Here is a 27,425-nt window from a genome sequence, read left to right as displayed (position 1 = left end):
CTGGCCGCCCGGGGCTCCCACCGCTCGCGCGCGCGCGCAGCCCCTGTCCCTCCGAGCACTCGGCCTGACCCGGTCCCATTCCTGCCCTTCCCCAGGGACAGGGAGGACGCGCGCCCCGAGACGCAAATCGGTGCACCCCACACCCGCTCTCCCTCGCTCGGCCTGGGGGTCCCCGTCCCTAATACCCGGCCCGAGGCCTTGCAGGCCTAGACAGACGTGAGCCGAGGGGAGTGTCACAGCAGGGAGTGGGGGGACTAGAGTGCCGGGTAGGCGCTGGGGCGCATTCAGTAGGTGCTCAGTGTTTCACCGTGGCGGGGAAGAGGGTGCTCCGACTCACTGGAGACCTAGCTTTGTGACCTCGGCCATCCTTCCCCTTTTTTGGATCTCCAGTTTTATCTCCACGAAAATAACAACCCACGCCTACTAGGAGCTAGACGCTGTGCCCGAGGGCTTAACTTGCGCGATGCCCCTTACTTCCCACCGAACCCCTTAAGGAGCCTCTGCGGCCTCCGTTTTGCACAGGAGACTGCAACTCAGAGAGGTCACTTGACTTGCCCGAGGACCCACAGCAGCGCCAGGATTTGAACACAGGCTGATCTGACTTCCACACGTGTGTTTGACTCGGTTGTCTCCCCAACCAGAGTGAACTCACCCCCCACCCCCATCCTTGAGATCCTAGAACTTGCCTGTGCCAGCTGCTCCCCAGCCAGAGAACAATCTGGAACAATCTCTTCCCTAGAGCATGGGAGCCCCAGCCCCCTCCCCCACCATTCTAGCCTGGCTGAGTGCTGTAAGCAGTGAGTGAGCTAATGATTCTAAAGTGCAGGGGGCTTTAGAGACTTGGCAAGTAACCACAGTTAATAAAGGGCGTGGATGGCTCCTCCCTCACCGCCTTGGGGACACCCATATGCCTCCCGCTCTCTTCTGCGCAATCCATCCCTTTTCTTTCTTGAAGAGGCAGGGAGCTGCCCTTGCCCTGCACCTGCTGCCCTCCCCTAACCAGGAGGCGCTGTAACCGCAGCCATCCAGGGAAGCCCCTCATCCTGTGGCACTCTCCACCCTGAGGCCCCGTCAGAGACACAAGGTTGAGGAGGGGGGCACAGACGGGGGACCCTGGGCCCTCGACATGGAGGGGCTCCCACATCTCCAAATGAGTCTCTCCCCGCTACTCTGAAATTCCACCATTGCGGGGACATTCCTTTGTGTCTTAGAGATCTGGTCTTCCTGAAGCTCCCGGGGAAGAGCTAATCCTTTTTTGAAAAGGGACACTTTGCAAAGCTGTCCCACAGAAGGTCTTCAAAATCTCCCTCCGCCCACCATTTTAGATTGACACACTGAGGTCCAGAGGTGGAAAGAGCTCCCTGAAATTCACACAGTGGGTCACGAGGAGCAATGGAGCCCTCCTCTTCTCCTGCCCACCCCAGGACTCCTTGCTGACCCTGAAGTTTCTTCAGGTCCCCTTGTAAGGGGTAGGATAGGAGGGAGCTCAGGGATTCTTACTGAGAGGGAACCGAAGTGGCCAGCCCATCAGCACCGCGAGGCCTGCTCTGCTTGGCAGGCTGAACCCCCCCCCACCACCCCAGCCCCATCTGCCTTCTTAGCCACATACCTTGCACTGGGATGAGCTTCAATTGGGACCTCCACCTGTTTAGAGCAGGAGCCAAGGAACCAAAGCACCTCTCTCTCCTTTCTCCTCTCTCCTCTCCTTTCTCTCCCCCCAGCAGCTGCCTTCTGCCCCACCCCGCCTGGCGCCGCCCCCCCAGCTGCAGCTTGGCCCCCTGGGGCCCCCCCCCCCCCCCCCCCCCCCCCCCCCCCCCCCCCGCCCCCTCACCCACCAGACAGGAAAAGACAACCCGGGGCCTGCAGGAGCAGCTGGAGTCTCCTTAGGCCTCATTGCAGGAGCCAGCAGGAAGAAGAGGGGTCAGTTAGAGGTCACACAGTCCACTCCTGTCCCTGCTGGGGAGAAAAGACGAGAAGGGAGAGGGTCCTGATGGGGTATGGGGTCCAGTCTAGCGCCGCCAGAGGCGAGGGAGGGGGAGCCTCTGCGCCACCTGCTGGCCTCTCCAGGTATAACCCCGGGTAGATGTAGGGCACTGGGAGGGCGGTGATGGCTGTGTCTAAGGGTTCGAGAGGGACGGGGGAAGTGGTTGGAGGAGAGCGTGAAAGACAGGGAGGATTTGGAGAGTGTGCCTGTGGAAGTGTAGCCTTCCCAGGACCCATGATGCCTGGGTGCTTGGGCATTACCAGAGTCAGGGAAAAGTCTTGATGCCTGGAGTCCGGCAACCAGTGGAAGCAGGGTAGGGGGTGGCAAGAGTTGGGAAGATTTAGAGCCCTTGCTGGTGATCTTGGGGCCACCAGGACCAATCACTTTATGGGCACAATCTGCACCATCTCTTAGCACAGGGCTAAGTGCAGGAAGCACTCAATAAGTGTGTGTTGAATTTGTGGAATTAATTTGTTCTTCTAACATATATCAAATGAGCACCTATTATGTCCCAGGCTCTGTGCAACATTCTGGAAATACAGCAGCGGAAGAATGAATGAATGCATGGGCGAGAATCTGGATGGGGATTGAAGGATGGGCCTCTGTCCTCCGGGCGGCACTGGTTTCCATTTGGATGACTCCAAAGACGTCTCCTAGGGGGTTGGCTAGTCATGAGCACTTGGACCCTCCTGAGAGTCCAGAGCTGCCCAGAGTCCTAGCACCTCACCAGGCTGCAGGTGCCCAGCCCAGACCCCCAAGTAATCATTTAGAATGGGTAGGCTCCTCTTCACAGCCTAGAATGGTCCTGGCCCTGTCTAAGGGATCTCCCTAGATACACACACCCCAAATCACAGGAAGAATCAGAAGGGCAGGAGATGGCTTTGAGCACATAAATAATCAAGCATCTACCAAGAACTTGGCTTTTTGTCCATATTATTCTGAGTTTTAGGTTGGCACATGTTCTTGGCTCCAGTTCCAGATCAGGAAGCTGAGGCTCAGAGAGATGTGAACACCCAACCTGGGTCACACAGCCAGTGAATTATGGAGTCTGCCTACCTCCTCCCTTCCCACCTGGGGGCTCCTTGGGGGCAGGAACCCTGGCCCAGGGTTCACTAAAGGACATAAGTTTTCCTTCCCTGGAGGGCATGAGGGAGCTTGCTGCTCACAGAGGCAGCTGCTAAGCCCATGCCCAAGATTACCCAGGAGCCCCAAGCTTGCTACTCTTGATCTTGGGGTCATGGGTTCAAGCCCCACATTGGGGGTAGATATTACTTAGAAAAATAAAACCCTAAAAATAAAATATCAGACAGAACACTACCTTGTGGACCAGGAGGCACCAAGAGTCTAAAAAGGCCAGAAGACGGGCGTCTGGGGGACTCAGTAAGTTAAGCATCAGACTCTTGATTTCAGCTCAGGTCATGATCTCAGGGTCATGAGAGCAAGCCCTGCATCTGGTTCTGTACTGGGTGTGGGTCCGCTTAACATTTTCTCCACACACACACATACATACTCCCACCTCCCTCTCTCTCTCTCTCTCTCTCCCACCCTCCTTTGCCCCTCTCCTATTCTCCCTCTCTCTCTTTCAAATAAATGAATAAATAGGTCAGAAGAGAGTATTAATTTAAAAGGAAAGCAGGGAGGGCTTCTGGGAGGAGGCGATGCCTGAGCTTAACTAATTCTGAGAGTCAAGTGGGGATTAGAAAATAAGGGGGAAGAGGCAGAGAGAAAAAGGAATCTTTGGCCTTGAGGCCCAGAAGGGCAAAGTATTCAAGTTGGGGGGAAGCAGGGGAGACAGAGGAAGGTGCAGGGAAGGGTGGGAGAAGCTGCTATGAGCTCTGGGCTGTGACCATAAGAACAGGAAAAATAGCCCTGGGTTTGGAAGACTGTTTCAAGTTGCAAGAGAAATTGGGCTGGGGAGGGCTTTAAGATTATTTTTTTTAATGCTTATTTATTTATTTTTGAGAAATAGAACATGAGCAGGGGAAGGGCAGAGAGAGGGGGCGAGAGAGAATCCCAAGCAGCCTCCAGCCCCCCGGGAGGGGTTTATTCATCCAATAAATATGTATGAACACCTATAGGTCCTGGGGACACAGCTGTGACCAAGATGACAAGATTCCGCCCTCATGGATCTCACATTCCAGTGGGAGACACAGGCAATAAACAGAGAGCTAATGACTAAATAAAATACCTTCAGAGACTCCCCCGGGCTATGAAAAGAATGCAGTGATGTGGGGAATGGCTGGGTGGGGTAGTGTGCGGTAATGGGCTACGAGGCTTCCTGATTGGATAAAAGAGACGTCTTCAAACCTCTTCTGTTCTTCCGAGTCTACAAAGGAACCCACTCCCATCAGACCGCACCCAGAGAGGTTGAGAATCTTGCCCAGCCTCACGCAGCCAGTCAATGACAGCCCCATGCCTCAAACTGCCGCCAACCCTAGGGCCCACTTAGCCTTTGGAGACAAGATTCTCAGCTACAAACTACAGTCCGCAAGATCCGTCGAGAGCAGTGGGGCCAGAGGCCCTGTTGTAGGAGCCCGGATATGGAGGAGGCTGCAGTAGGAAGTGACGGCGCCTGGACTAAAACTTCTTCCCCACCAATAAGGGGTGGAAGGACGAGAGCCTGGGAATCAGATAGCCCTTAGACTCCAACCTTTACTCAACCTTGACCGGCTGGGTGACCTCAGGTACCACCATCTGAAGTGAGGTTCCAAGGTTCAAGGTCCTGCCGGCCTTTCACATCCCAGGTACATCCTCCACCTGAAGGAACGTGGTTCCGCAGAGCCAGGAAATGGCCAGCAGAGGGCGCCTCATTGGCCTTAGTGAAGCCAACCAAGCCCAGATCGGAAGGGGCTCCAGGAACCGAGAGCCCTAACTGGGGGAGACCAGCTCCCAGGTGCGCAGACCACAGACTCAGCAGCCAGGCAGAACGTAGGTCTTGCTGACCCTACACTGTGCACAAGTAACTGACCTTTCTGAGCCTCGGTTTCCTCATCCGTAAATGGGCCTAACAATCGTGCCTGCCTCACAGGTTTCTGTGAGGACTCAATGAAGATCATCCCGTAAGGGCTGAATATGCAGGGACTGCTGTTTTTTTTTTTTATCAGCGGTAGTGGTAGTTGTATCTTAAAGTTCCTGACTCAAAGGGTATCCAGTCAGTGATAGGTATGGCAATGACGATGATGAGGATAATGATGGAGGACTCAGTCACTGCTCATTTTCAATTTCCTAAGCAGGGAGCACCAGCACCTACAGATCTGGGATGCCTCCAGTGACAGGGAGCTCACTATCTACTCAACCCATTTTCACTGTTAGACAATCCTTCTGCTGAAAGGTCCCTCCTGCAGGATGCCCCACCCCACCGCTGCCCAACTCATTACTCAGGTCAACCTGGCTGGTCTGGCCCCTCAACTCAGGTCCCCTCACCTCCGAAGGGTCTGCCCGAGAGGCCCGGGAGGTCGAGCAGCTGGGTTCCTGCCTTTTCTAGAAAGGTAGGGAGCTCACAAGTGAACCTAGGTGGCTTCACCAGTAAGAGATTCCCGGTGGGTCTTGTTGCTGTTCAGAGCTCCTCTTCTGACTGGGAGAAGGAAGTGGAAGGAAGGCCCCAGTCTCAAGAAATGGCTGGATGCTAGAGAGGGAATCCGCTGACCCAGAGCCACAAGCCCGGGAGCCCTGGCATTCTAGTTGAGAGGCTTAAGCTCCTGCCCCACCTCCTTCCAGGCCTCCTCATCTGTTTATGGGTCCCGGGGAAGTGCTCATGGGTCTGGCACCAACAGGTCTGTTGGGGAGGGCAGGTGTCAAACAATCCCAGACTCACATCTTGACTTGGCCACTGCCTACTGTGGCAAATCCCCCACCTCTCTGAGCCTGTTTCCTCACTGGGCACCCATCTCAGAGTGGTGCTGTGGGGAGTACGGATGTCCTCTGTGAAAAGGAAAATGAAGTACCCGGCACACAGGAAGTATCGACAAATGTAGCAGTGGGTACAGAAGTGCCCCATGTCTCCTGGGTGAGCCAAGGTGGCTCTGGGAGTGGGTTAGATCAGGCACGATCATGCACTGATCCATTTCTTGGTTAGCGGGCACCTTGTGCATGTGCCTGCCTGTGCCTTCATGTGCAAGGGCGTGCATATGTGTGCACAAGGGGGGAATGGGTGTGCACACACGCGCATTGGGTCTGTATGCATGTGCATGAGTACACATGTGTATGTGTGCTTGTGCCTAAGGCTCTCCATCCCCGGGGATTCCCAGGGCACATGCATACTTGCCAGTCCCCGTGCAGAGTCCCTGCACTGATTCGGGAGACCCCTCTGTTCACTGTTACTATGGAAACAAAGAGGCAATCCTCAGTCTCAGGGAAAGCCTGACCTAGTCTTCCCAGCAAGGGAGACGGATCGGGAGCATGAGGCCCTGGGATACGGCACCTTCAGCCTCTGGGGGCTGGGTTCTGGGACTCTGGGAGCCTCGGGACCCTGGGGGAAGCCCACACTTCTCCAAGGCATCCTGGCTTACTGGAAAGAGCTCAGGAAACAGAGCTGAGTCCCATCTTGGATCCGGTTCTAATCCCATGAGCAATCTCAGGCAGCAAACTCAGATCTCTTTGTGGCTCTGTTTCTTCATCCATAAAATGGGGCCAGTAGTGGGTGCCAGCAGAATCGTCGAGCTGGGATGTCAGCTTTCCTCTCCCCGGGAGGACCTACCCTCTAGGCTGTATGAGTGTGCATCCCCGGGCCTGCAGGGTCACACAGTAGCCTCCGTCAGGCACGCTACCCTCCGGTGTTGTGTGGGTTCCTCACGGAGCTTTGGGAAGGAGGTAGTTCACAGAACTGAAGCTCCAGGCAAACCCAGCTGGCTGTGGTGGGATCAGGTCTGCTGCCCCCACTCCTGTGGGCCCAGCCTCGTGCTGCGTGTGCAATCTCTCAGGCCACCAAGCTCGGCTGCAGGGGTGACTGGGGATTCCATCAGCTTTTCCGGATTGTGAGGGGAGGCGAGGAGGGGCGAGAGTCATCCTGTGGTCATGGGCTCTGGGCAAACAACCAGAGCAGAGCTGGGGCTGCTGGAAGGCTTCTGGGAGGCAGATCCCAATTTAGGAAGGACTTTAAAAATTTGGGTGAGGAGCCAGCCAGGTGCTGCCCCAGTCCGAAGAGCTTGGATCGAGCCCCATGTGGGGTGTAGAGATTACTTAAATTAAAAAAAAAACAAACTTAAAAAAATGTTTTGAGGGATGCCTGGGTGGCTCAGTTAGTTAAGGGTCAGACTCTTGACTTTGGCTCAGGTCATGACCTCATGGTTTGTGAGTTCGAGCCCTGCCCTGGGCTCTGTGCTGGCAGAGCAGAGCCTACTTGGGATTCCCTCTCTCCCCCTCTTTCTTTTACCCCACCCTTCTCTCTCAAAATAAATAAATAAATTTTTAAAAATAAAGATATGTAAGAACATAAAAAATTGTTTGGACTCTTTAGATTTTGACTCAAGTCTCAAATGAGGTCGAGCCCTGCACGCAGGCTGTAGACATGCAGATAGAATTTCATATACAGTTACCAGTGAACACTCAGCTTCCTGCCCTTTATCCTACTTCCAAGAGTGACTATTCCATTTGTTGTGACCTCAGGAACAATTTCCAAACAGATATACCATGAAGAGCTGCATGAGCAGACTGAATGTGTAATGCAATGAAAGTGTGTAAGAAAGACCCAAATGCTTATTTGCCGGAAGAGCTGTCACAGAAGGGGCTACTCATGATTTGAGGAGGGGGCAAAAGAATGGGCCTGGATGGGGGACCCAAAGCAAGCCATTGAGCTTGAGGCCTTTCCAGCTAGGAGTTGCTTTCACCAGCAGAGGGAAGAGGAAATATTGTGCAGACAAGGGATGGCTGGGATGTGACCCCACCTGCCTGCATCACTTTACCCCACCCTCCCAGGTTCAAGCCCATATGCAGGGAGATGGGGGTCAGGGAGTGCCCTTCCCTCAGCTTTGATTCCAGATCTTTTCTTCAGTGTAGGGGAGACCCTGGCCATCTGTAAAAAAGGTGATGGGCCTTGGGGGAATGTTCAGAGGAAGGTGGAGGGTAGGAGCTGAGCTGGAAGGCAAGGGTTGGGTGTATCAAGGAAATTCTCCAACACCCACTTACTCTAGTAGGCACTGGGGAGCCATGGAAGGTTATTAAGCAGGGACGAAGGGGATTAGATGTGGAGAAACCAAAGGCTGGGGAGCTATAGGAGGACCAGATGATAATATAGGGCCATCAGAGGAGGGAGTGGGGCAGGGGCAGGGGAGTTGCGGGGAGAGGACAGGGCAGGCCTGAGAGGCAAGCTTTGGTTGAACTCTGACTTGAACAGGAAGTGTGGGATGAGGAGGAGGGAGGGGTTCCTGGAGGGGACCCAGGTGAAGGGCAGGCTGGGTGGATGGCCATAAGCTGGTGCTGGCTAGCTTGAGTCTGAGGTGTCTGTGGGCTGGAAATACAGGCTTTATTGAGAAGCCAGAGTCAGTGGGGTTGTTTTTGTCCACTTTCTCACAGCTGGGAAGGGGTCCCATCAAGATGTGAACCCAAGTCTGTTCCCTGCAATGTCTGCAGGTTCACACTGAGGGACCAGCAGAGGTGCAGCCCCTTTCAGTCTACCTTTGGGTCCTGGATTCTGAGCTTGGCAGAGAGATCAGCGCTCATTTTTTTTTTCCTTAAAAGAGACAGAGAATGCTCACACGAATGGGAAGGGGCAGAGGGAAGGAAAGAATCTTAAGTAGGCTCCAAGCCTAGTGCAGAACCATCTAGCACAGAACCCTCCTCCAGTGGAATCCAACTTGGGGCTTGATCTCACGACCATGAGTCAGAAATCAAGAGTCAGATACTTAACTGATGGAGCCACCCCTGAGCTCCTCAGCTGCTCTTACCCAGGAGCAAGTGGGGGGTGAATGGAATGAATCTTACCCTGGATTTGGTGCTTTTCTTGGGGGCCCTGGGGCCGTCCCACAACTGCGGAGCCCAGTAACCTCAGGGTCTCTGCAGGCGGGATCTTTAAACCCAAACTCCTGCTCAGTAGAGGGACCATCTCCAATCAGCCCCCACCTTCCTGATCCCCCCACACCAGGGAGGCCCTGTTAGCGGCTGCAACTGACATTAACAGAAGACTGACCGTGTGCAGGACCAGGGTCCCACCTCTACAAGCTTCCTCTCACTCAATCCTCACAAAGGCCCTTCTAGGAGGCATTAAAGTTACCCTTTCCATTTTATAGATGAAGGAACCACCCGAACCTTCAAGAGGTGAAGGGCCTTGCCCCCTCCACGGTGGGGATGGGGGAGGGGCGGGTCAGGGTGAGGCTGCTGTATGACATGGCCCAGCACCTCTCTGGGCCCCGTCTGTAAAGTGAGGCTTGCTGAGGTACACTACCCCACTCTAATTTCAGTTTTGCATTCCCAGCTTGCAGGACTTTCCCAACACCCCCACCGCCCCCATTGTGTTCCTCGTGGCCCAGCTCCCTTGGGAACAGCCATGCCCGCCCCCTCCCCTTCCCGGGCTGTGCTCTTGGCAGCTCTGCGGCCCTGGGCTCTGGTCCGGGGGTGGTCCCTGGCGGTGAGAGGGGCGGGCAGAAACAGGGATCAGTTGGGCTAAGACTGGGGCGTTCGCGGAGAACCCCAGACCCCCACCTCTGGGTCCACAGTGCTCTAAGCTGGGGTGGGCTGGGCCCTTTGGAAAGGGGTGGCTTGAGGTTTAATCACTTTATCAATGTTTGTTTGTGTAATTCAGCCCTGAGATGCTTTTCCCTCCATCTGTCCCCACCATCTGCTCCCATCAGGATTTTCCAAACCATTTGGGACCTAGGAAGGGAGGGTGGGGGCTGCGCCTCTGAGGGGGCTGGGGAGGGGCTGCTTCCACCGACCTCACTGAGAGACTTCCAGAGGGGAGCCTGGGCTCCTGAGTCACATGGAATTGGGTTCAAATTCTGGCATTGTTACTTTCTTGCTGTATTCCCTCCAGCATGTGGCCTCGCTTCTCTGAGCCTCAGTCTCCACATCTGTGAAATGGCAGTAACATTATTGACTCTGAGTCAGGATTAGCTTGGATCAAAGGAGGTGAGGGGCACCTGGGTGGCTCAGTCAGTTGAGCATCCAGCTTCAGCTCAGGTCATGATCTCACTGTTTGTGGGTTTGAGCCCCGCGTCAGGCTCTGTGCTGATGGCTAGCTCAAAGCCTGGAGCCTGCTTCGGATTCTGTATCTCCCTCTCTCTCTGAGCCTCTTCTGCTCACACTATCTTTCTCTGTCTCTCAAAAATAAATAAAAAGCATAAAAAAAAACACACAAAGGAGGTGATACCTGCAAAGTACCTTGCATACAGTAGGTGCTTAAGAGATATGCAGTCCCCTCTCCATTCACGCCCCACTTGCTTCTCTCTCTGTCATCTTTCTTTGGCGCTAGAGGAGGGTAGCCGCCTGTGGTTTCTGCACCCCAGCCGTACTCCTCAGACCCTGTGGACACCCCCTCCTGTGGGGCTTGCTCTTTCCTCTGTACCCCATGGGGCCTGCTCACCCCTCAGTTCTCTCAATGACCCCACTCAACAACTACCCTAAGTGGTGCCTCTCCCTCCCTCCTAGATGCCTCAGTCTGGGGTAGAAGGGGGTTGAGTGTCATCAGCAAGGACACCCCCCTCACCCCCACGACAGGTCTTCATAGAGCCCTTCAAATCTGCAGGGTTCTGGGGCCCCTGGGGCCTCCTGCCTACTAGGCTCACGCCCAGAATTTCAGGCCTGAGGAGACAATGAGGCAGCAAATGAGGCCTGTCTTGTAGGTACTCTGGTGAGGGGTTTTGACAGGGGGTGCCAAGGCATCCAGGTCACTTATCTAGGCTTTCTGTTCCAAAAGGGGAAAAGACTTGCTTCAGGTTATCCAGAAGCAAGGGACCAGGGCAGGCCTCCTGACAGCTGCCCCTCTGGCCCCTTTTTCTGGGCTATATCTCAGGCCTTGGGTCTTGGGCCTTGGCGTACAGTGTGCGGAGCCGCAAGCCTTCCTCTTTGGCTCTGGGGGGCTTCCCAATGCTTCTTCGGCCCCCGAGAGAGGAGAGGTGGCTGATGGGAAGTAGTGCAGAGCCTACCAGGGTCCAAACTCTGCCTCCAGACTTACCCCACTCATTCCAGGTACAGGGAAAGTCAAAAGGAGGTGCAGCTTCCAGAAGCCCCAACTACTGGGGAGACAGAATTCAGACTGGGGGTCCTGAGGGTGGGGCATCAGAGTTACCTTCACAAGGAAGAGAAACAGTGGGACTAGAAGAAGGCCCTCGAGGGGCTAAGCCAAGAAGCCAGTCTGAAGGAGGTCAAGCTGGCACAGGGTAGTGGGAGGAAAGAGATAGTGGCTGAGCAGCACCCTGTAAGGATAAACTGTGACCCCACCCCCACCCCCAAGGATGGAGAGGAGGATCCAGAGCAGGCTGGGAAGATTCTCTGTTGGAGCCAGAGGAAGGAGGAGGAGGAGGAGGACGGGGAGGAGGGGCCCAGGCAGTGAGTGCTGGGCAGTCCCCTCATCCAGCTCCAAACGAGCAGGCTTGCCAGCCCTAGTGGGGAGGACGGAGGAAGCTTGTCACTCAGAGGCCTGGGGTGGCAGCTGAGCAGCAAGTCTCTCCCTATCCCCCAGGGCTTCACACAGGAGGCAGCTGGGAACCACCCACGCATGTCTGGCATCTCTCACGCCTCCACTGGGGGTCCCAACACCAGAGCCAAGGCACACGGAGGAACTGATGTTCTAGAGGGCCCACATGTCCAACCTCCCGCTGCTGCCTGGCTCCCCAGCTCCTTCAGTTGAGACCTCCCCATCCTCAAGCAGGAAGGACTAAGACTAGATTTGACCACATGAGTAGCCTGGTCCGGGACCTGGAGGTGGGGCTTTCGTCTGAGCCCTGGAAAGCCAGGGGCGTCCCAGCTGCCCCGAACTGGGAGGAGTTGTCCAGAGAAGGCAAATGCTGTTAGCTCACCTTGAAAGTAACCAGACACAAGTCTCTCTCACCCTGAAACGGTCCCCGGCTTCCACCCTGGCCCCCACTGCTCAAGTCCGGTCTTGACAGAATGCCGGAGTAAGCTTGACCTGAAAGTCAGACCCCCCACTCTGCTCAAGGCCCCAATCTAGAACACCTCATCTCACCTGGAATAAAATCTACAATCCTTGGAATGGTCTTAAGCCCTTGCCACCATCTCAATCTCTGAATGCTGATCTCAATTTTCCCCCAAATACTTATCTAATACATCACAAGGTTGACTTGTATAATTTGTCCACGGTTTATTGCCCACTTCTGTAACCCCACTGCCTAGAACAACGCTGGGCACAGAAATAGTGCTTGATGAATATTTGTGCCATGAAAGGATGAAGGCATATGGATTCAAGTCAAGCCTTCCACTCACCAGCTGTGAGACATGGAAAAAATGATTTTAACCCCTCTGAACTTCAGGCTGCTCATTTGTGAAGAGGGGACAGTAAGGGCCACCTCCTAGAGATAAAGGACAGAATTCAAGCCCAGGATGTGGGGACTGTTGCAGTAGAAGGCTGAAGGAGGATGCAGCCCCCATCCTGGCAGGAGGAGCTGTGATGGGGGTCAGTGACTCCGGAGAAGGGCTGGCCTGTCTGAGGCAAGGTGCCTACGCACTTCAACCCTCACCCCCCCAGACTGGGAATGCTCCCCAGTCCTCACATAGGACCATCCTGCACAGGCAGAGGACGGGCACGGAGAGGGGTATGGGAAGAGCAGTTTAGATCAATGTTGGGAGGTGAGATTCATTCTGAGAGGGGTCCGGGGCGGGGGTGAGATCCGGAGCGGTGCGCAGGAGATAGGGGCGGGGCTCTCTAAGGCCGAGGTGGCATAGGGGGCGTGTCTGCCCCCCACCCAGACCTCCCGCACTGGTGAAGTGGGAGCTGCCCCCTCGCGGAAGAGCCCCCAGCTCTGCTAGTTCGACAGTTGAGGCGTGGTGGCAGGAAGGGCGCCTATCGAAACGCCCAGGCTCCGGATTCCGCCCGCGGAGCGACGTGCAGCTTCGCGCCCAGGTAGGGTTGGGGGTGGAGCGGCCGGGGTTGTCCCCGTCTCGGAAAGACGTTTCTGGCACTGACACCCTCCTCCTCCCCCCGACCCCATTCGGGCTACCTGAGTCGAGATCCTGGGGAAATTGGAGACCTCTGTCCTCCTCCCCCGGCGGGCGCTCCCTAGTGAGGGGGCCGGGGAAGTGAGGGCGTCCCCTTCCCTCTCCCGGGCAGGGGCGGGGGTGGAGCCCAGCGCACCACTTCCCCCCGCCTCGGGGTTGGAGGGGAAAGGCAGGAACAGGGACCCCCCCCCCCAGGGGAGGGGCTCCAGGCCAACGCCGCGGGGCGTCTCCCTGGCAGTCCCTCCCCCCGCCCCCCGCCCGCCCCTCCGGCCGCCTCTGCCGCCGCGCGCCGCAGCAGCGCCGCCTTCCCTGCGCAGTCGGTGTCTCCGCGTCGCTGGGTGAGTGGGGGCCGCTCCGGCCGGGGCTGGGGGATGCGGGGAAGGGGCAGCCCGGCGGGAGGGGGCCCCCGTCCAGCCTCTCCAACCCCGCCGCTCCCGCGCCTCCTGCGGAGCCTCCTTCCGAGGGCGTTGGGGAGAAGGGGGCTCCCCTGGGGAAAGAGCGCGGCGCTCTCCAGGGTCCTGACCGCCGAGTGGCCAGCGGGGAGGAGTCGCGTTCCGTCCGCCTCGGAGCGCCCCCTCCAGGAGGGGCCCCGCGCCCGGCGCTCTGAAGCGTGGGCTCAGGGCGAGAGCTGGGGAGAGGTTTGGAGAAGGTCGCCGGGGTGAGTTTCTCAGGTCGAGCTGGGGGTCCTTCCCATTCGGGGGACTAGGGGTCTTTGCGGAGAGAACAGAACCTTCTACCACCCTTGTTTCCAAGTCTTCCGCTTGGGAGGGGCAGTTCTGAGGGTGGCAGGGAGGAGGGGGCTCTGGAAGATCTCTCCTGCTCAGCGCATCTCTCTGCTCCCGCCCCGATGACCCAGTTCCTTGGACCTTGAGGAGGGGACTAAGGGACACACTTCTCCGCTCCAGCCCCACGCATTTCCTCCGTCCACTCCCACACACTTGTTCACTGGGTCCTCAGTCTGGGGCAGAAAAGGCTGCTTTAGAAAGGAGGGTCACCAACTTGCGAAAACATGCATGTGACACTGCTGAGGACACACACAAGTCCCCTAAATGGCCACTCGGGCACATCCCCCTCATACTGTGATGGGTGCGTACCTAGTCACATGCACACATATCGACTGAAACACACGGGAGTCAAATGCCATGCAGAAACCAGAGACATATGTGCATACTTGAACACAAGCACTCACACACATGTTCATCCACATGTGCACCCAGCTATGTGCAAATGCACATACAAGGAACATCCCCACCCTGTCTCACTTACAGCCCCAGGCTGCAGGGAGGGATTTACCTGCATTCACCCCTACACTCCTGCCTGGAACTGCCTGGCTGTCTCCTCCATTGCCTTCCCTCAGCCCTCCACACCCTAACCTCCTTCGCTGTGGGGATCTTTCTGGACTACGTGAAAGGTAAGTATTGGGGGAAGGTTGGCTGGCCAGGGATCTCATTGGAAGAGGCCCCTAGGATGTCTGAGAAAGGTTGCAGCTCCCTCTCCTGGGACCTGCAAGCACCCCTGGGAAAAGAAAGATGGGAAGGCTGCCTGAGGGTCCCACGTGCTGCTGGCCATGTGAGAGGTGTCAGCATGGGAGTTGGCTTGTGATGGCATTTGTGAGACATGTGGGGTCGTGGGCTGGTGTCTTGATGCACAGGGTATGGGAGCTGTTCGTGAGTGATGCCATGTGTCAGTACATGTGAGTTGTGGAGCAGAGGGAACGTTGTGTGGAGGCCTGGTGACCCAGGGTGGTGTGTGAGTGGCACGGGAGTCAGTGTATGGATCTGGTGAGCTATGTAGCATTAATATGTGTCAGTGTGTATTCATTTGCATGTTGTTGTGCATGAGTCTTGTGGCATCTGGGTACACATAAAATTTTTATTTGACACTTATGTAGCACATATATGTGTAGGCATTATTCTAAGTGCTTAACATTTATTAACTAATTTAATCCCCACAATAATGAGGTAGGTACTATTACCCTCCTTTTACAGATGAGGCAGAGAGAGTATAAGGAACTCGTATGAGGTCACCTAGCTGGTAAGAGGCAGACTTGAGATTCAAACCCAGGTGGTCTGGCTCTGGAGCCTAGGTTAACATTTACCTTATGCTGGCCTTTGTCAGGCACATGCATGTGGAGAGAGAACAGGTCAGTGTCTGGGCTGCAGGCATATTTTGTAATGAGAAGAGTATGTGAGGCAATGAAAGAGCAGGAGGAAAGAGGACCAAAAGGCCTTTTTGCACCTCCCTGGGAAACTCTGGGAGTCACCCCTGTCACTCCAGGGCTGTGCAGCCTGAACCAGGTCACCTCATTCCTTCGGCCTGCCTCTTCATCTGTAAAGTGGGGCTAATCCCTGGACTTCGCTTTGTGAGCATGAAATGGTATTCACCTGTGAAAAGCCCAGTGGCTGGCACTGAGAAGACTCTCAGTAAATGTGAGGCCCCTTCCCTTTCTTCGTCTCCTGGTCTGTTCCCTGGGAAACTGTAAGGTCCTGGGAAATGGTGTGGAGCACGTCACAGAGGCAGGATGCCTGGGTATGGGCTGTTGACTTTGGGCCAACTCCTCTCTTTCATTGGGTCAAATGAGAGACTGGGTGTGGCTGGTGTCTTGGGGCCTTCCTGGAGTGGCGTCAAGGGGCCAAGATGGCCTGACCATTCCCTCTCTACCCCTTGACCCCCTTGGGGATCCAGGTGGGACTTGGCTTGGTGGCCATGGGCAAGCAGAACAGCAAGCTGCGGCCGGAGATGCTGCAGGACCTTCGGGAGAACACGGAGTTCTCGGAGTTGGAGCTGCAGGAGTGGTACAAGGGGTTCCTCAAGGACTGCCCCACGGGCATCCTCAACGTGGATGAGTTCAAGAAGATCTACGCCAACTTCTTCCCCTACGGTGATGCCTCCAAATTTGCCGAGCACGTCTTCCGCACCTTCGACACCAACAGCGATGGCACCATTGACTTCCGGGAGTTCATCATTGCGCTGAGCGTGACCTCGCGTGGCCGCCTGGAGCAGAAGCTCATGTGGGCCTTCAGCATGTATGACCTGGATGGCAACGGCTACATCAGCCGCGAGGAGATGCTCGAGATTGTGCAGGTGGGCCCCTGGACCCCTTAGAATGCCAGGTGCAGGGCCTAGCAGCAGGCACCCAACCATTCCTTTTTGTCCTCTCAATAACCGTTGTGGGTAGGTAGTGGCGGGTGATACTCTTGTGACCCATTTAAAAAACTATTAGGAACTGATTACCAATTTAAAGAAAAGTTGAGAAAACTCTCATATATCCTTTACCCAGATTCACCAACTAACTTTTGCCATATTTGCTTTAACATATGGGTGTGCGAGCGCTGTGTGTGCAGTGCTTTGCTGTTGTTCTGAACATGACCTTCTACCCATGAATACAGCAGGATGTATTTCCCAAGAATAGGAAATACTCTTACATAACTGATAATATGATTATCTAAGTCAGGACATTTAATGTAGAAACAATGCTATTATCTAACTTACAGACCATATTCCAATTTTGTCAACTGTCTCGAAATGTTCTGTATGGCACTTCTTACTGAGGTCTAGGATCGCACGTTGCATTTAATTGTTGTGTCTCTTTAGCTTCCTGTAATCTGTAACAGTTCCTCGGCCTTTGTCTTTCAAAACTTGACATTTCTTCACAGTACAGGCCAGTTATGTTTCATTGATCCTCATTTACTCAGGAGAGAATGGATGCTCAGGGAAAGACATTGGCCCAAAGCCACACAGCCTGTAAGTGGACCACCTGGGTCCACCATTCACTTTCCATGTGGACACCCAGCCACCTTTCAACTGACTGAGGGCCCATTAAGAACCTAGTACTAAGTGAGATGTTTATATCCATGAGCCAGTGCATCCTTACAATAACCCCACGAGGCTCAAGAGGTGAAGTGACTTGCTCAAGGTCACACAGCATGTAAGTGGTGTCAAGTTCAGGCTGGCCACCACTCAAAGCTGCCCCTAGAAAGAGATCTGGCTTCCAGTTCTGGAGTTGGCTTCAACTCTTAGATTTCCCATTTGTAAAATGGGGATAGTGATACTGACCTCACAGGGAGATTTAAGGACCTGATATCAATGTTCTTTCCTAGTACAAGTTGAAGTGTAACACATGATAGCTCTACAACAACCTTCCAGAGTTCCTATCCCATTGGCCCAGCATTGAAGTCCATCAAGGCTCTGGTTCTAGTCTACCTATCCAGTTCCTAGTTCACTTTTTGCCTGAGCCTGTGTTTCTTCACCCACATAGTGAGGGTGTTAGTCCTCTACGTCACCAGGTTATTGCAGGTATAAGTGGGACAGGGGCTCTGTCAAGAAAGAAGAGAGGTCTCCACATGATTGCTGCTTGGCAAATGTTAGATGCTGTCAGTTACTATTCTCTCCTCTGCACATTCTCTGCGCTAGCCAGAGTGGCCTTTTCAACATCCTTAGGATCCTGAGTAATCCCACTGCACAGCTTTGCACAAGCTCTTGCTCCCTTTCTTTTTGCCTCTCTGAATCCTTTCCCTCTGGTTCCTCAGCTCTGCTGCTTCCCCTTCCATTGCCTCCAGCCCCTGCTGGATTCTTGCCTTGGCTTCTCTCTTGCTAAGCATCGGGGTATGCTCTCTTGAGTTAGACTAGAATGGGCTGTTTTGGGATGCACTGCTCTCCCTGTGTCTACTGCTAGGGGTAAAATCTTAATGTTTGTGATTCCGTGGGCCAGGCATGAACTCTAGCTGATGGACTGTAAGAAGTTCTGGGGATCCTGGTGTAAGGGCTGGGGCCATCAGGGTGACAGAAAATCGCTCAGGGACTGAACAGCAACTGGATACTAACCAAAATGAGAGATGTTCACGTTTTACCATTTCGTGAGGTTGCACTGCTCTATACTGGTAAATCTCAGCTCCGCTGGGGGTGCCATACTGAAGACATCAGTCATGCCCAGCCTCGTTCTTGGGCCTCCTCAGGCCCCCTGCCTGGCTGGCCTCTGCTACGTAGGTCCCAATTTCCTTCATGTCACCCGGGCAGCCTGAGACAGCCAGTGCCGTCTACTGAGCTCTGCAAACCCCAGTGACTGATTAATTACAAGTCGGCTCCAATGAAACAATGAGTGCACAGCAATTTCAGATAATTAATTAGGAGACCCAGGAGAGGGTTGTCACTAGGGGAGCAGTCACTCTCTAAGTCACTCGGCCATCCTTCTCAGGACCCAACTGTGTGGTAAGGTGGCGGGCACACTGCAAGGGAAAAAACTGCATCTTGGCCTCTTGGGGGCTCCCACTCTGGTGGGAGAGAACACGTGTGCAGCCACACTGACTAGCGAAATGTGGCATCTGGAGTTTCGGAGACTGAAAGGCAGGGAAGGCCTGAGGATGTGGCGGATGAGTAATGATTATATTATGAGCTGCTGTTTACTGACCACTTACTCCAGCCAGTTACTATTCTAACTACAACACTGTCTCATTCAATCGTCTAGACAATCCTATTGAGGGAGACATGAGGAAACTGAGGTTCACAGATATATACACACATAAGGGGATTAGTGGAACCAGGATGCCACTCTCGGTCCCTTTACTTCAAAGTCCCTGCTGGTCATCACTACCCACAAGCATCTATCCGGCAACTATGAAGGAGCGGATTCTAATTCAGTCTCTGCCATCAATTCCCTTTCCAAGCCTTCATTTCTTATCCGGGAAACGGGGATCATGATACCTGCTTTTCAGGGCTAGTGTGAGGCTAAGAAATAATACATGTAAAGTACCTCGCACACAGCGGGTGCCTGATAAGTGGTAGCTAGTACTATTATTCCAGGAAGAGGCTGTATATTCTGGGAAACCTGAAAGGCACAGAGGGGTTGGTTGTGGCAGGGTCACCCACCAGGGGAGGCCTGATGATGGAGAGGTCAGCAGAGACCAGAGCGCGAAGTACCCTGAGTGCCCGGGCTGAATGGTTTGGACTTGGCACAGAGGGCAGTGGGAGGCGCCAAAGCCTTTTAAGCGATGGAATCCCTGCCACAGGCCAGGCACTGTGCTAAGTTCTGAGGATATGGGTACTAGTAGATGTCCATGATCTTTAGCTATATGCTGGAGACTAGAGGCAATCCTACAAAATTACTTGCAGAGAGGTCCCCCAAGGAAAAGCCCAGGAGGCTCTGGTCCAGCATATGGGCCTTGACCCAGGCAGGATCAGAGAAGGCCTCCCTAAGAAAGCACTGTGTAAGTTGAGTCCCAAGGAAGAGTGGGAGGCAGCAGAAGGAGCGTGGGGCAGCATCCAGAAGGAGCTGGGTGCACGGTGGGCCTGGAGGGAAGCCTGTGTGTGATGGGAACGAGGCGGCAGCCCACTGGGCTGGGGACGTGGTGGTGGAGATCTGTGTTTGGAAACTGTTCAGAGGCAGCGTGGGGGACAGATGCGAGGGAAAGAGGCCGGTATAGACCACTACGGAGGTTGGAGCTGGATTTGAGGCAAGGGAAGTTTATGGGATGGGAGAAGGGAGGCTTCTTGGCAAAGGGGTCAGTAGCAAAAAGCTGGAACATTGGGGTGATTGGTCTGATCCTTGAGTTCCAGTGTGCCAGGACCTAGTCTATCCCACAGGCCAAGCCCTACGTGCTCTGTGTACATTTAGCACAAATATCCTCCTTCGTGTTGCCTCCAGAGATCCTGCACGTGGCAGCTGCAGTTCTGGGCACAACTGAGCGCATGCTGTCCTCGCCTCTGGCAGATGCTCATTTGCGTTTATTTGCATAATGCCTCCACCCTCTCTGGGCCCTGCAGCCTCGGCCCCTCCAGCCCTTAGTGCGGCTCTGCGCCCCCTGCCGGCCATAGAAGCACAGCAGCCCAATGTCGCCTCTGCCCAGCGCCCCCTGTAGGCCGCCGAGCGCCGGCCGCCCAGGGCCCCAAAGTTTCTGAAAAGCAGCGCTAAGCCGGTACTCACCCTGGAGCCTGCAGCACCCCGCACCAGCTCTTAAGTCCGATGTTCTAGCCTCTTCGCTATCTGGGTCCTGATATCCTCCAACCTCTCTCCTGGCCCACTGCACTCAGCCACCCCCAAATTCTCAGCGCCCACTCAGCCTCCTGCTGCAGGTCCTTTGTATGTGCAGATTGCTCTGCCAGCAATGCCTTTCCCACCTGGCACTCCAAGGGAACTTGGTCAGGGCCCGCTCCAATACCCCCTCTTCTGGGAAGCCTCTCCAGATACTCCTTCCTAAACTGACCCCCCCTCCCTTCCCCCACGCCTCCGTGACACCTCCCCACCTCACCCAAGCGGGAGCAACAATCTTCTGCGTGCGTGGAGGCGGTTTTGGATGATGGGGGTGGGGGGCTCGGGCAGGCTCCTCTCACTCCCTGCCTCCCCCTCCCGCCCCTCAGGCCATTTACAAGATGGTTTCGTCTGTGATGAAGATGCCGGAGGATGAGTCGACCCCAGAAAAGAGGACCGAGAAAATCTTCCGCCAAATGGACACAAACAACGACGGTGAGGGGGCAGGGATGGGGCGGGGCGGGTGCCACTCCCCCTCCCTCTCCCTCTCCCGCGGCTCTGCCCGGCCTCCCCTTGCTGCGCGGCCGCCTTCTCCAGCGTCACTGCTCCCCTCGCCCCGCAGGTAAGCTGTCCCTGGAGGAGTTCATCCGCGGGGCCAAAAGCGACCCGTCCATCGTGCGTCTGCTGCAGTGCGACCCCAGCAGCGCCTCCCAGTTCTGAGCGAGAGGACCCAGGCTCCCCCTCCTCCCAGCCTTCACTGGCCCTCTCCCGGCTCTCGGCTTCCTCTCCTTGTGTCTATCCAGGCTGGGCACCCCCACACCCACCCCAGGGCCCGCACTCTGGGGACTCTGGAGAAGGCAACCCTGCAGCAAGCAAGCGGTTAGCACCCTCAGTCCAAAAGGCAGTATCTCCCTTAGGCAATGAGTGAGACACAGGCTCTGGCTGGGTCTGCCCTCCCTTACCCAGACGGAACTTCAGCCATTCTCCCCCGCCCCCCACCGGCACCCCTACTCACACGCAGTCTCGAGCTCTTCCCCCAACCACCGGGCAAGCTCCCCACCCCCACCCCCCACCCCGCCCTTGGAGCTCTCAGCCTGGGTGCAGGGCGGAATCATGCCCAGGTGAGGTGGCAGTTTTCATTTGGATAGGAGGAAGGATTCCAGAGGCGTGGGGGTTTGAGGAAAAAGCCTCGAGTCGTCCTTTCCTGCAGGAGGGCCTCAACCCTTCCTGCTCCACAGCTCTTGTTGGCATGGAGGTCACGATGCAAAAGGAAACCCACACCCCCAGTTAGAGCCCCCCCACTGTGGGTCCTGCCTTTCAGCATTCGGATGAACACAGACCCACCCATCCCTCTGTATTTTTTCCTCTCTCAGACACGCACACAGGCCCACGGATGGGCAGACACATCCGGAGCCCCAGCCCCAGCATCCTGTGTGGGAAAGAAGCGTAGGCCCCCTGGCCAAGTCCCCTCCCCTGCTGCATGCATCCACGTAGAACATCTCTGTTCTTTTTAATAACTTCAGAATAAAGTCTCATTTCAGTGCACTGGGCTGGGTAGCTGAGGGAGGGGGTCGGAAGCTCTGCCCACGTCCCTGAGTGACCAATGAAACCTCTCAGGGCTGTTCCAGGAATCCTGGCCTGGTCACAGTACAGACCTGGTTGTGGGGCCCCAGTGGTCACAGGGCCTGATGTGGCATCAGCTCTCAGAGGGTCAGCGGCTCAGAGCTGGTGCAGCTCAGCAGGTCACTGCCCTCCACCGGCTCTGGGCTCTCCTGCATCTGCAGAGACACAAGAGGCTGCCAGGGACTGGGTCTGTTCCTACAGGACACCTAGGGGAGGGGAGGAGGGGAGGGCTGGGAGGATCTCTGGGGCAAAGGAGCCTCATTACCCCTCCTGTGCAAGAGCTAGACCATACCCTCGGAGTACCCCCGCATTGGGCCCAGATACCCCTTCCTCTCCCTCAGGATTCATCCTGGCCCTTGCGGAGCCAAGTTTCAGATGTGTGGCTTAGCTGGGAGGTGGGACCTCTCTAAGCCTCTGAGCCTCTCCCTTTCATTCTGGGGGAAAAACTGTTGTCCCAGTTCTTAAGGCCGGGGCCCCACACAGAGGGGTAGGGGCAGACCAGTCTGGGCTCCCCTGCAAGGGCTCCTAGGAAATATGGGGAGTCGGGGCTGATGGAGGGGGTGACGGGCCTTACCATGTGGTGGCTGCTTTTCCCCCACCAGGGCCTCAGTTCCAGCAGCTGGTGGGTGAGCTGGGCGCAGCGCACAGCAAACACGCTCTCTGCCACACAGAGCACTAGTGCGATGCCCCAGAGGCACAGGCTGGAGCTCTGCGGGGGGGCACAAGGGGCAGGATGGAGAGCAAATGTCCAAGGACCTTTCCCACCTCTGATGAGCACCTGGGTGTCACCCCTCATCCCCCTCATCACCCCGCCCTACTCCCCCAGCCCTGCCCTGCTCCCCCACTGCAATCTCAGGCTTAAGCACTCACATAAATGCGTGTGGGGTCGAAGGGACAGTCGGGCACCAATACCAGCAGTTCGGGGCTTCCAAAAGTGCAGGCAGCCAGCAGTGCCCGGCCTTGGGTGGCAAAGGTCACGGCGATCGAGGCCAAGAGCCCCAGGGCACAGGTCAGAGAGAGAAGGGCACAGGCCACACTGGAGCTAAACACTGTCCAGCGCTGATGGGAGAGGCCACTGGTCACTGGATGCCAGCTTGTCCCCATGGGGTCAGCCTCACTCCCTCCAGGCAAGCTAGGCCCTCCGGGGTGGCCGCTGCCCCTACCCTACCCCTCCAGCCCCTCCCAGGAGGAGCCACATACCAGGGGGGTGTTGGGGAGGTAGCGCGACAACACAATGGCAGCAATGCCTGAGGTGATGACCTGCGGGGAGGGAGAGCAGGCAGTGGTCAGGGGCACCGTGGGAGATTCCACCGATGCCAACTCTAGCCCTCCGAGCCCCCAGCCCCTCATTCCGGCTCAGCTTTGGCCTCGATACCTCCATCTGCACAGAGGCACTGCCTCTTCACGGTCCAGCCCGGAAGAGATGTTGCTAATATCCGGTAACTCTCTGCCTACAACCTTCGGTGACTCCCCACTGCCTACAGTTGTTTATTTCAAACAGGGACCTGTGTATCCCAGGGCCGCAGGAGCATGTCACAGGATATATATGGCATGTCTCTCTGGGGTGGAAAAGATTTGGGGGAGAAACTAAGTAAACTCAACTGGCAAGGAACTAAACACAGAATTGTTATTTTAGCAAGTCAGAAAGCTTCAAGGAGTAGAATTCCATGATCTGTGCCCATGGGAGGCAGGCAGTCCGATGGCAATCCAGCAATGGCATGAATTCGTTGAGCAGCCACAAGTAAGTGCCCCACGCTCTCTGGGCTAAGCCCCAGTCTGCAGGATGAGCTCACAGAAAAGACACTAGCTTTGGTGTCAGACCCAAATGGTCTCAGATCCTGCTTGGCTTCTTTGTGTTGGCCGGAGGTTGGCTGAATTCTCAGTGTTGCTTTTCCCCTCTGGAAAGTGAGGCTAGCACCTCCCCCATGGTGCCAGAAACAGTGAGGATTAACTGTGGAAGTGAGGGGAAAGCTGAAGGGGTCCAGCCCAGAGGCCACCCCTGGCGGACCTCCTAACCCTGAGCTCACTGCTCTTCCCGAGTTCCTTACAAGGCCGGTGGGAGGAACAAGCCCCAGGAGTTAACTCCAGGGGACACCACACACATCTGCTCAGCCCAGCCCTGTCCCACCGGCTGAGGCTTCTTCTGCTTGCTGGGGCCTGTGATCTTCATTCACCTAAGTCTTGGGACCAGCAGGCAGTTCGAGCTTCACTTTGGAGTGGAGAGACTAGGCTTAGAGAGAGAAAGAAATCCCTCAGCCAGGAGGCAGCAGAGATGGAACTCAAGACTTTGGTGTTTGGATGTTGCCCAAAGGTGGGAAAGAGCTTTGTGACCTTTGGAACACCAGGCCCCTTCACTCGTGGATTCCTCAAACAGCTATTGACATCTAGTCATAACCATGGGCGCCACTAATTGAGCACCTGCTATAGACGATGCGTAATGCTAAGTTCCTGCCAAATTGGGTTTTTCGGTGTCCCCAGAATAGATCTTAGCCATTCCCACCTCCACACCTTTGCATCTGCCATTCTCTGTATTTGGAATGTCATTCCAGCTTCCTCTCCTACTTGCTGGCCCTGGCATGCCTCCTATGTGGGCTACGGTAATTGCAGCCTATCTTTGAACTCCTACTCATCCATCAATATCCAGCTCAGGGGCGTCCAGCTCGGTGAGCACTCCTAGACCCTCCCAAGCTCAGCTGATGCTCCTTCCTTTTGACCAGCACTGTCTTGATCACCTCCCTGTCGTTATAATAATCCTAGCCCGCAGTCGTGGGCACTAACCGTGTGCCAGACACCGCGTCAAGCACTTTACGTGGATGATCTCATTCATCCTCACCAGGACCCCCTGGGGTGGACAATGTTACCATCCCCATGTAATAGAAAAGGCCGCTGAGGCAGGGAGAGGTTGATTTATACAGTTGGTAAGTGGCAAAGAGGCTAGTGCTTGGGGCTTTCCCCTTGCCCACTCTAAGCCCCCTCCAGCTCCCTCTCGCCAGTCCCGCTCCCAGCCTGGCCATACCACGATGGCAGAAATGACAGAAAGGATGTTGACCATGCAGTACTGTAGAGCCACGGCGTCGTGCGGGGCAGCCACGTAGCGCAGAACGGTGCCATGCAGCAGAGCCGCTGCAATGAAGCTCCCGTGGCCCAGCACTACCAGCACCAGTCCTGTCTTCATCAGCACCTTCCGGAAGTCACCCACACTCAGACCACCTGTGGGGGACAGTCATGTCAGGGCCATGGCGGGGGCTCATTGTTGGGCAGAGGAAATCAATGCCCCGTAAAAACTAATGGACATTGGGTTCTAAGTCAGCCTCCAGGTGCTTGGGGTCACAGACGCGTCTTCTCTGAACCTCAGTTGCCTCATTTGGCAAAGTGGTTTACAACACCTTCATGAGAGTCTTTGGGACTCTGTGGCTAGAAAAGCACACAGGTGGTACTTAATAAAGGGCAGGAGTTCTCAGTAGTGCTCAAGGTTATGAGTGGCAGGACCACAACTTGAACCCAGGTCTCTAGCTTTAGGTCCATGATCTTTCCACTAAGCTCCCCATTCACTGATTTATTCAATCAGGAGTTTGTTACTCAAATACTCAGAGTGCCTGCTCCGTGCCAGGCCCTAAGGTACCGTGGTAAGTTTGACAGTCACTATCTAGGCCCCAGGAGCCCCTAGTGCACTGGGCAGCATTAGATCCTGGTTGGGATTGGGTCTGGTGTGTAGAGCCCGGCACATAGTAGATAATCAACTCACAACTGCTGAACTGACTTGGGGCAAGAAACTCAAGCCTCTGAGTATCCATCTCCTCATCTTTAAAATGGGAAGAGGGGTGCCTGGCTGGCTCAGTCTAGAGTATGACTCTTAACCTCGGGTCATGAGTTCTCTCCCAGTGAAGGAGGGTCCCAGCAGGAGATAAATGGGAAGGTAGGCGGGGCATACCCTGGGGGTGCTGGGAAAAACAAGCTCTTGGTGCAGGGGCACTGGATGGGGACAGGGCAAGTCGGGGAGGCTGGGGTCAAAAGACCACCAGAGACTCATCTGCAAATTCTGAGTGGCCAAGTGGCTACCCAGCCCCTGTCTGCGCACCTCACGGACGGAGCTTTCCTCCTTGGGCAGCTTAGGCTGTTCCAGACCTGCTCTTTGGAATGTCCCTGATGGATCCTGGCTTGGCCCCAGAGGACACACACCATGCTGGCCTCCTGGTCCTGTCAGCCCCCACCCCCTCCATTCCAGCCAGCTCTGAAAGACTGGCCAGGCCTCTAAACTAAGCTCTAGGAAGTCCCTTCCTATGCCTCAGTCTCCTCATCTGTGACAGAAGGGATTGGATCCTATTTCATATATGGGAGCCCTGTAGCAGAAAGGAAGAAAGGAAGGAAGGAAGGAAGAGGAAAAAGGAGAGAAAGAAAGGGAGAGACAAAGAAAGGAAGAGAAAAGGAGGAAGGGAAGAAGAAGGAAGGAAAAGAAAGATGAAGGAAGAAAAAGAAAAAAGAAAAAGGAGGAAGAAGGAAGGAGGGAGGAAGAAAGAGGAAAGGAGGGAGGAAGGAAGAAGGAAGGGAGGGAGAGAGGGAAGGAAGGAGGTATGGATCACTTAGAGTGGATATTCTTGGGGGCCCTGTGCCAAGAAGCAGTCCCTAGGGAGGGAGTATAGGGGTCACTGCCATAGCCCTTCTGGGTGACCTTGTGGTATATAAATTCTGGAGGGGCTGGTGCAGCAAGGTTTCTGAGCCACCTGGGGGCCTGCAGGACCCTCTGGAGCAGGACTGGGTCTCAGAGCAGAGGGCAGGTGATGGATTGATGGGGCTGTGGAACTGGGACACTGGCGAGGATTAACTGCTAGTCAAACAGGAAGCTCGTCCAGGGGCCTGACCCACCTCACCCCATCCACCCACCTGCCTGGCAGCCCAGACACCACCTGGCTCAGGGTTGGGTTCATGAACAACAACATCCCAGGACCAAGACGTGGTCAAACTGTAGGGACAGTGCCAGTGTGGGGCTGTGCCTGGAGCCCTGGACAGAGTCTCGGGGGGCAGTCCTGGCCTCTCCTGTCTAAGTTAGCATTCTTAGAGCACTTAGCAATGTGGCTGGCACGGGGGTGAGCACTTTCCTCTCAGGAGCTAACTGCGTTCCCACAGTAGTCCTGGGAGATGGTGTTACCATCCCCATTTTACAGATGAGGAAACTGAGGTTCGTGAGGCCTCTTGGCTAGAATGGGGAGTCCCCAGGTCTGCCTGATGCCCAAGAGCAGCATCCCTGTGCCCAGGGAGTGAGGGGAGAGGACCCCCAGCCCCACTCTGTCTGGATCCTGTTTGCCAGAGTCCCTTCCATCCCCGCCTGGTTGGAGTAGTGAAGAGTTGGAGGGGGAGCCCTTCGCAAGGCCGAGGAGGCGAAAGGGCAGGTAGCCTCCGGCTCCGACCGCCCCGGGCCCTGGGTCTCTCTCCCTCCGCTCTCCCTTCTGGGCCGGGCGCGCGCCGCTCCCTCCAGCGACTCCCCTCCCGCCCGGGGGAATCCCTCCTCCGCCGGAAAGGAAAGTAGGGGCGCGGGGGCGGCGGCGCTAGCCCACCTCGAGGGGGTACCAGCAGCCCTCCTCCCTCCACCTCACTGCTGGGGAAACTGCGGTCGAGAGCGGAAAGTGACCCGCAGAGAAGGCGGCGGGGGCCTCACGGGCCGTCCCGCCCGGCTCACCCAGGCGCAGACACATCTCGGCTCCCGCGCCGGCTCTCCGCGGCCGCTTCAGCGGGGCTCCGGGTGCAGCGGCC

At 55.7% G+C, this 27,425-nt stretch overlaps 2 protein-coding genes and 1 long non-coding RNA gene across 8 annotated transcripts in view; 2 read left to right on the top strand and 1 right to left on the bottom strand.

Annotated features, from left to right (window-relative positions):
* Window positions 1-12,826: 12,826 nt before the first annotated feature.
* Window positions 12,827-20,774, top strand: HPCA (hippocalcin). 6 transcript variants are annotated; one of them, XM_029948003.1, is made up of 5 exons: window positions 12,828-12,995; window positions 14,359-14,501; window positions 15,776-16,174; window positions 20,444-20,549; window positions 20,677-20,774. In XM_029948003.1, exons 3-5 carry the CDS (start codon window positions 15,797-15,799, stop codon window positions 20,772-20,774), a joined length of 582 nt encoding a protein of 193 aa, XP_029803863.1. In that variant the 5' UTR covers window positions 12,828-12,995; window positions 14,359-14,501; window positions 15,776-15,796. The 6 variants fall into 6 exon arrangements, with proteins under 6 accessions (XP_029803867.1, XP_029803863.1, XP_029803862.1 ...); XM_029948002.1 differs by lacking the exon at window positions 12,828-12,995 and adding an exon at window positions 13,344-13,428; XM_029948004.1 differs by lacking the exon at window positions 12,828-12,995 and adding an exon at window positions 13,623-13,748.
* A 771-nt stretch (window positions 20,775-21,545) lies between these two features.
* TMEM54 (transmembrane protein 54) lies at window positions 21,546-27,419 on the bottom strand. Its single transcript, XM_029948000.1, has 6 exons — window positions 27,352-27,419; window positions 24,694-24,887; window positions 22,878-22,937; window positions 22,548-22,736; window positions 22,252-22,386; window positions 21,546-21,832 (listed from the first exon to the last, which is right to left on the bottom strand). The coding sequence occupies exons 1-6, from the start codon at window positions 27,365-27,367 to the stop codon at window positions 21,758-21,760; spliced, it is 669 nt and encodes a 222-aa protein (XP_029803860.1). The 5' UTR covers window positions 27,368-27,419; the 3' UTR covers window positions 21,546-21,757.
* LOC115298852 overlaps window positions 21,872-27,425 on the top strand; it is a 16,041-nt gene continuing 10,487 nt past the window's right edge. The window contains exons 1-2 of the long non-coding RNA XR_003911869.1: window positions 21,872-23,116; window positions 23,314-23,418. This is a non-coding gene — a long non-coding RNA (uncharacterized LOC115298852). The remainder of the gene's footprint in view (window positions 23,117-23,313; window positions 23,419-27,425) is intronic.

Source organism: Suricata suricatta, chromosome 8, assembly GCF_006229205.1.
Source record: "Suricata suricatta isolate VVHF042 chromosome 8, meerkat_22Aug2017_6uvM2_HiC, whole genome shotgun sequence".
Lineage (NCBI taxonomy): Eukaryota > Metazoa > Chordata > Mammalia > Carnivora > Herpestidae > Suricata > Suricata suricatta.
This window is presented reverse-complemented; position numbering and strand designations above follow the sequence as displayed.